This window comes from Propithecus coquereli, unplaced genomic scaffold (genome assembly GCF_000956105.1).
Source record: "Propithecus coquereli isolate 6110/MARCELLA unplaced genomic scaffold, Pcoq_1.0 Scaffold48, whole genome shotgun sequence".
NCBI classification, from domain to species: domain Eukaryota; kingdom Metazoa; phylum Chordata; class Mammalia; order Primates; family Indriidae; genus Propithecus; species Propithecus coquereli.
Window position 1 is genome coordinate 3468766 of NW_012150618.1, and position 9173 is coordinate 3477938.

A 9173-nucleotide genomic window follows, 5' to 3' on the forward strand; every position below is an offset into this window, starting at 1 on the left:
GTCAGTCAGTATTAGGGAGTCCACCTTGCTCTTGTGCTCTTTGTCACCTTTTATCTTTATCAATAATTAAGGTGATATTTTTTGTCATCACCTGAAATTATTTTATTTCTTTATGTGTTAAGAATACAGATGGATAAAGAGTAGTATAATTACTAATTACTGGGTTGCTTTGTAGACACTAAGAAGCAATTACAGGTGGCCAGATACTGGCTGAATCTCTATGCATGTCTTTAAAGTTCGAACTGCTAGAGAGTTACATCCATCTCATATAATAGAGTGATACGGCAGTTTACCTCTAACTGATACAAAATGCTGCTTCCAAAAAAGAACTGTCATTTAAACAACATTAACAGTCTGAAGATATAACGATTTTGTAAAATTGTGTTACATAATACATGAGGTTAGCATAACTCAAAACAAAGTAATTTGACTACACATCCCTTAAGATACGCACAAAGGTCTAATGCTATATTTTATTGTTCATCTAGTAGTTTTACTATTAGTGATAATTTTAATACTATAATTTTGGAATTAATTTTGTTAATGGATAGTTAAAGGAAAAATTCCAGTTAATCAAATTATAGGAGAAGAGTGCTTTGGGGAAGAGGTTAAAAAATTAATTAGTTACATTATAGAGTAGTGGTCCCTAACCTTTTTGGCACCAGGGACCGGTTTCATGGAAGGTAATTTTTCCATGGACTCGGGGTGGGGAGGATGGTTTCAGGATGATTCAAGCACATTATAGTTATTGCGCAGTCAAACCTCTTTGCTAATGATAATCTGTATTAACAGTTGGTCCCCAGTGCTGGCATCACTGCTTCAGCTCCACCTCAGATCATCAGGCATGAGATTCTCATAAGGAGCATGCGACCTACATCCCTCGCATGCGCCATTTACAGTAGAGTTTGCACTCCTTTGAGAATCTAACGCTACCATGATCTGACAGGAGGTGGAGCTTATGCAGTGATGCTAGCGATGGGGAGCGGCTGTAGATACAGATGAAGCTTCCCTTGCTAGCCGGCAGCAGCTCATCTCCTGCTGTGCAGCCCAGTTCCTAGCAGGCCACAGACTGGTACTGGCCTGCCTTCTGGGGGTTGGGGACTGCAGTTACAAAGTAATGTGAAAAGAGTTTCAATTACTATTTTTTTAAAAAAAGCTTTTTTTTTTGTAACTCTTGTTACCAGGTAGTCTATTGTAATAGCACAGTGCTTATTAAAAACAGTGTTAAATACATTTCTAGAAATCATATTTTAGTATGTTACTCTATTCTCCACTGAAAGGACCCAGGACTTCTTGGAGTAGCTGATTCTATGTGAGAGGACAGGCAGAGCTCAAGGCAAGACTAGAACATCTTCTTGACAGAAATCAAGGGTGGCCAAAAAAGTTCTGAGGTGGTGTTAAGAATTCTCACACATCAAATTAAAAGAAGCTTCCTCTAGCAAACTGTGACAAAATCACATTATGTTAATCAAATTCGATAAATTAAAACAAATTGCCTGTTTTTTTTTAAAAAAACTAGGAGTTCATAATGATATTCAAAAGGATAAAAAAAGAACATTATTATCTAATCAGTCATATTAATTTTTTTAGGATTAAGTAAAAATTTGTTTATATGTAATTGTGTGTACATTCCCAGGATAGGTAAGGTATATTCATACATAAAAGTTAACAGTTAATGCTAACAACAAAAAAGGACTCTCCTCACATAAAATATTAATGAATTAGCCTATGTGATTTTGTGGCTACTGGGACTCCCCTGAAAAAGCATTTTTAAAATAGCAATAAAAAGCATTCCTACATTAAGTGATATCCTACTAAATAATTATAAAAGTTTAATTGTGTGCCAAAACATACCATCACAGCATGAAATGCCCTCCCAACCAATAAGATGGCTGGCCATACCATGATCTTAGGTCCATGAAGAGTAAAGAAAACTCATAGTTGCAGAATTAAGTCAATAATGCCTTTTAAAAGGATTTGGATATTGCAGATCTGTTTTGGTTTGCTGGCTGGTAGTTTTAAACGTTACTCCTGGTTGTTACTTTAACTATTCTTCCTGTTCTTTCAGTCAGTAAAAAAACTGGAAAAAGACCTTTCCAAGAACAGAGGACAAGGTCTCACCTATTAGGTCTGCCTGCAATTTTAACCTAGAATGCCAAGGTAAGAGGTCTTGTCAGTTTGGTCCAAATAGTACTGCTGCTCCTATCAATACTATTTCCTCTGACCTATCCCATCCTGACAAAGTAATGCAGTGATGATACTTACTCTTCAGGTAGGAAAATAATTTAATGTTTTACACTGCTGGATCTCTGGCCACAAGCCCAAGAACATTTGGAGGCGTAAGAAATTATAAAGTACAAATTAAAGTATTCTAATTTTGTTGAAGATAATAATGTATATTTATATGGAATTATGTTGTTAAAATGTCACTTCAGTAATTGATTAAAACTGCTAAAGAAATACAGAAATATGTTACAAAATATGTTCAAAAAACAAATTGTACTTTATATGCTTATAAAGATTAAATTTAACAAACAGCTTGGAAAAACACATTCAAATCAGACAAAAGGGTATTCGTGGAAACTTAACAAATTTGAGTTTAAAGTAAAGTAGTACCAAATCAGTATCAAAGAGGGAAAAATGTAGATGTCCCAAGTCTCATTCTAGCTAAACATGTCCTAAACTATAGCTAAAAGGAGGTGTATATGTGTTAGTATAAGAGAGAGAGAGAGAGAGAGAGAGAGAGAGAGAGAGAGAGAGAGAAGAAAAAAGAGAAACTTGAGACCTTCCTGAGAAATGTAGCTGCTTAACCTCAAGGCTTATATTGTTTAGATCAGAGTTCCTTATCCTTCGCACTACTGACATTTTGAGCTGGGTAATTCGTTGTTGTGGGTGTTGTCCTGCACATTGTAGGGTATTTAGCATCATCCCTGGTCTCTACCCACTAAATGTCAATAGCATCCCCCTGCCCCCTGATGTGACTACTACTGTCTCCAGACATTGTCAAAATTACCCCGGTTGAGAACCACTGGCTTAGAATACATAACCCTAAATTTTTGTAAACATGTAAAGAATGTTTTAAAAACCTTTACTTTTTAAATGATTGTGATATAAAAATACCTATCTGCCTTATTTTGGCATGAATGCATTTTTGATCACAGACATTCTTCATGGCAACTGTTAAATTATCCACCAAGAGAACAGATTTGAGCAGATCTAGAGCAAAATAAGGCAAAGCCTGGTTCTTTTAATAAATGCAAATTCTCTCTCTTACTTACCACTTTCCCTACCTCAGACCTACTACAGGTCTGGCTTTTGTCCTCCATTGATCTACTAATCTCTTTGACCTCTTCCAGAACCATGTTTCAGTCATTATCCTGACTGACTTCTCCAGAAATATAATACTTTTAATCACATAGTCTTCATGTAATTCTTCAATGATTTTAACTCTTTACTTATTGTTTTATTTTTCTGCCCATATCTTAAAACAAATTAATCACTTAATAATATAAATTGGACAGAAAAAAAGAAAACCTTATCCAATTTATCCCTGTACAAAAGCAAGATTTAGCCCTGTATTTAAATTTGGAATGCTGTAATAAAAGCTTTTAAATAAAGATACTATAGTGCTAGAAAAAATTCAGAAAAAGAGAATGATTATGAAACAATTGAGTCTTGAAGACTGAAAAAAAAAAAAACAGAATTTTCAGAGTGGTAGCAAGCAATCTACAAATAAATCCAATCTATAAATACAGACTTAGTGGATTTAGAAGATTGAGTGATATATACAGGAAAGATCCATCCTACTTTACTAGAATGTTTAGAGACTAAACTGTAGTATTTTAAGGATAAAATCATAAAATATAATCATATTCTTCTTGACGCCATAGAAAAATGAGTGGGATTAACCACAGCAAAACAAAGGAAGAGCCACTCTTATGCTGTTTTGCTCCATCATGGCACAATATTACTGTAGCTTTGCTAAAACCTACAATTTATCTAAATTAAAAGAAAATATGCAAAACAACTCTGTAATTTTTTATAACTTACTTTAAGCAAGGTACATTATCACGAAGCCCATCAGATGAACTGCTACTGGTAGATGGATGAGACTGAGGAGGAATGGGCTGAGGATTGGAACCTCCCACAGGTGTTGGCAAAGGTGGTGGCTGCTCACCCTCTGGAGATTCCACATCGTTTATCTCATATAACAATCGAACTTCAAGCATCTGTTATAAAAGTAAGGCAGTTTACCTACTCCTAATAATTACTATTCATTTTGTTACAATTTACACATGCTCACACACAAACCTCAGTGGAAAGAATATTTTTAAAGGTAAAAATTTAGCAAGATTTCTATAGATAAGGATTTCGCAGGGAAGAAAATATTTCTGACTCAGCTTTTTAAAAATGCATGCATGTATGTGTGCGAGTACACATGCACACACACATGACTTTAGAATTTATGCCACTTCTGTTATTATCAAATTAGAGTACACTCATATTCATGTTCACTTTTCTTAAATAAAACATACAATGTGCTTAAGGATTTAAATATTCAATAAAAAGACATGCAAAAAATATGCTAGCTTTCACAAGAGAGAGATGGTAATGGACATACCGAGGCGCTTTAAAAAATTTTATACAAACTGACTGCCAATAGTCTTCTAAACAATTCATAAATTTAAAAATGTCAGACACTTGGCACTGAAAATAATTGAGAGACTATTACCGGAATGATTTCTGTAATCACTTCCTGTTTGCTGAATCGATAAATAATGACATGAGCTGAAACTCCAGCTATGCACAGCATTCTACTTTCTGGACACCACGAGATGATCTGAATGGCATATGGATCTTCATCTACAATGTCTGTGTTTGGCCTGTCATCTTTATTTCTTGACTTTTCGAATACTTTTGATGTTTTTAGTTTATATAATACTTGTAGAGTTACTGGAAAAAAGACAATATGTTAGACATTTTAATAAAAAAAAGACCAAATATAAGGTAATTTTTAATCGGTCATATTATGTACAGAAAACAGTCTGTATTTTCCATATTTTCATTTCTCTGTCTACATTACAGTAGTCTATTCTACATTTAGATACTTTATTCATTGTTCTCATTGACCAAAAAAATATATACTCATTGTATTCATTAAAAAATAACCACCATCATAGATTTATGTAACCTGAAAAAAATGAGTAACAAAAAGATTTTAGGGAAAAAACGTATAAATACAATGAAAATAATAAAGGACATATTTTGCTTCCTAAAACAATTTTCTACATATTTTTTCTAGAAAAAGTACAGTACCAATATTATTAAACACTCCCACATGACAAACATAACATATCCTGAGTTAACTGCATTCCCACTGAATACTTGCCATGTATGTTTTGCAAACATTAATCATTAAAGGTATTCTTTCCCTTTTTGCTACTATGTCACCACCAGATATATTTTGCACAGACAACGTGAACTTTTGAGATATAAGTTTAGAGTCAGGCATTAAAATTATTCTAGAAATTTCTATTGATTGGAATAGAGTCCTGCTTCTCCTATCTTTAAGTCAAGAAGAGGTCTGAAGAAATTTTGAAGAAAAAAAATGTGAATACTTTTGTTGAGAATTATTCTTGATTTACTAATATCCTTAAGACTATTTTTACTCTATTAAAAATTCTAAACTCATATACTTGATAAATCAAGCATTAAATTTATAGTCTCTAGATTTCAAATTAAATGTTGGTTATGCAATTATTATAAAACAGGATATATAAAAGAAATGACTGTGTAACATATAACAAATAATAAACACTCAAAATACTTACTTGCAGAAGCATCCCAGAACTTAAGTGACCCATCAGCATGCCTATGAAAAGCAAGTAAGTTAAAATGTGATGAATAAAAGAAAATTACATTCTTTCCTTATATGAACGTATATTGTTATTTAAAAAGTTAGTCCACCAAAATGAGTAAAAAGGTAAAATATCAGGGTAAAGTGGTAGGTTCTTGACTATAACTTATTTCTTGTTATGTTACGACACAAAGGAAAGCTCTACCTACTCAGTAAATTAAAATTCATGTCATCTTAATCAATTATATTTGGCTATTATTGATTTAGGTGGCTAAAACAGACTTTTACTTACCCTGTAATAATTATTTCTGGGTAACTTTGAGCACCCAAGCCCCAATTACCTCCATTGATGGGCCACTCCTATAAAAAAAGATCACTGTATAAAGCAACTTGCAAGCATACTGTATATATTCATACATAACATAAATCCAACCTACATATAAATCCTAAAAACACCGATGGATTTAGAAGATTGAGTAACATAACAAAATAGTGAACAACATATTTTGCTTCCAAAAATGATTTTCTATATATTTTCTATAGAAAAGGTATTAATATTATCAAACACTCCAAGGTAATAAATACAAAATACTAAAATGTAACATTAAACACTGAAGCTTATGTTCAATACCTTTTTGCTGTAACCTTGACGCTTCTGTCTAGCTCCGACTGAATAAAGTGCAGGAATAAGGTCCACAGGACAATCAGCAAAGTATTCGCAACATGTAACAGGGGACTCATGTATACTCAAAGGATAGGGATTTTCAAATATAGGATATCTTTAACAATAGGAAAAAAGAAAATATTCATTAATTTAATGAATTGTAATGTATGATTAATACAAAAATGAAAACTTAAAACTCTACATTCTATCACAGAGATTAAATTGATTTAATTTATGTAAATAGGCAAAAAACCCACAACTGAGGTCTTTTATAAGAAAAAATACAGTATCAATATTATTAAACACTCCTACATGACAAAACATAACGTATCCTCAGTCAACTGGATTGCAAAAACTGTGCAATTAGAAAAGTAAACAGAAGGCTGTAGTTGCAAATATATACCATGTGCCGTACACTAGACTAAGTGCTTTAAATAAATATATTTATCTCATTTACTTTTTGCGCCAAACTTATGATGAAGGTATTTTACTGAAGAACAAAGGCTTGGAGAGAATAATGTATCAAAGGCATTCTAACTAGCAAGTAGTAAAAACAGAATTTAAACTGTTCTCTTAACCATTAAGTTATCAATAACAGATATTTCATCCTTATATCACCATGGCTAATACGAAGTTTCAATTCTCTCCATCAGTATGATATGTAGTCTAATGTTTAATCCAGAATATTCTCTTGTTTTAGTAATAACTTAAAATAAAACTTCACTATAAATATTCTCTAGATATAAAATTATTTTATTAAATAAAGCAAAAAATGCTTTTAAACATCATGAAATTAAAGTAGAATCCGATCAAAATATACAATAATATTTATTTTCTGGTTTTAAAGTTCTCAGAATGAGAACAGCTGCTTAAAAACTTCCAGAAACAAGAAACTGGCTAAAAAATCTAAAAAGTGCAAAGTGGCTGGCTAATCTCCAAAAATTAGATTCGTCTACTGCTAAAAATAAGTTTCAAAAATAGAGGAGAGAAAAGTCCTTTATAGACTGCAAAATGAACCCAACTATTACTACCCCCTTCCCCAACCAGAAGATAAAGCATAAACAACACACATTAATAAAATGGCAAGCAACTTTTTTCTTTTTATAACATAGGTATTTCCTTAGTTCAATGATTTCATTATTACTATACATCTAATTGACACTTTTGCTCAATAAAATGCCAGTCACAGGTTACTTGCATAGTATGTTCTTTGGCTTAAATATATCTCAGTACAGATCACATGTGAAAAGTTTCAATTATTTGAAAAACTTGACTAAGGGGAAAAAATGAAAGAAAATCATATTAAGAATAAGTTATTCTAGGACTGTTAACATAGAAGTAATATTTTCAAATGGTTTTGTTATTTTAGAAAAGAAAAAGTCCCTCACAATAGATTATTATAAGTAGCTAGTGCTAAGCTGCAGTGTATTCAGGATTGCTTAAAGATCAGGTAAATAATACCGTTCACCTACTTCGGGGTTTCCCGATCTCAGTACTATTCACATTTTGGAACAGATAACTCCTTCATGTGGGGGATTGTCCTGTGCATTGTGGATGTTTTGCAGCATCTCTGTCTTCTACCCACTAGATGCCAGCAGCAATACCCTCAGCCCCAATGAAAATGTCTCCACAGACATTGCCAAATATGCCATGGGGAGCAAATCACCCTTGATTGAGAAACACTTAAATACTGAATGGGTAAACTCAATTAAAACCATGCTTAATGATTATTTCTTAGGAGACACAAATAAATACTACAATGTGCTTACAATTCAAAGAATTTATAAGTAAACATGTTATCATCTATGATAGGAAAAGCAGGATATGGCAAATATCATGAAAAGTCATGGAGAAACTATGGTAGGGATTTACAGATCTGATTGATGTATCTGGTAAAGAGAGGATAGGAAAGGCTTAAAAAAGAAAAGAAAGCTGACTTTGAAAGTTATGTGGATTTTTAATGGCAGTGAAACAAGTCTAGTAGTCTTTTAGCTATTGGGAATTATATAACAGAAGACATGGAAATGTGAAGTCTGTTGAAGACACAGTTTAGTGTTCCCAGGGAATAAGCCTGTGAGAAAATAGTGAGAGATCAGGTTGGAAAGGACCCTCAATTCTGCCGTTTGGAGTAGCAGGCTGAGAAGGTGTTTTTAAATCAAAAAATAATAGCAAACCAAGGTTTAAAGAGGACACTAACAAAATTGGTGCTGCATGTAAAATTGATCTGACAATGGCATGTACAACACATTATAATAGTGAACAGAAGTACAGAAACTAAAGAACTTATTTGTAAATCATGAGGGGATCAATTTTGGACATGCTGATTCCTTGGCCCCAGGATTCCAAGTGTCAGGTTGAATCATATAGAATTTCAGAAATACAACAAATTTTCACTTAAAAATGTGAATTCTATGAGATTCAGCATTACAGAGAAATTTGAGAGATAATTAGAAATGTGGGCCTGGAGATTTAAAAAGAGGTCAAGGTTATGGACATAAAAGTAGGGTTTACAAAGAAATGAAATAGCCAATCCTATGCTAAAGGGTTCTTTTTTCAACCATATATTTACAGAATTGCTCACCAAATTTTCTTACCCATTTTGTGCAAGGTCTATAAGTACTAAATCCTTTTCTAGAAGAACAACCACAGCAT

General features: G+C 32.8%; 1 protein-coding gene across 1 annotated transcript in view; it reads right to left on the reverse strand.

Annotated features, from left to right (window-relative positions):
• Positions 1-9173, reverse strand: part of STXBP5 (syntaxin binding protein 5 (tomosyn)) — a 190629-nt gene that overhangs the window by 67317 nt on the left and 114139 nt on the right. The window contains exons 8-13 of the mRNA XM_012655516.1: positions 9116-9172; positions 6489-6636; positions 6150-6217; positions 5832-5872; positions 4733-4953; positions 4051-4229 (exon numbers count right to left, since the gene is read on the reverse strand). Coding sequence (XP_012510970.1) covers positions 4051-4229; positions 4733-4953; positions 5832-5872; positions 6150-6217; positions 6489-6636; positions 9116-9172 — 714 coding nt within the window. The remainder of the gene's footprint in view (positions 1-4050; positions 4230-4732; positions 4954-5831; positions 5873-6149; positions 6218-6488; positions 6637-9115; position 9173) is intronic.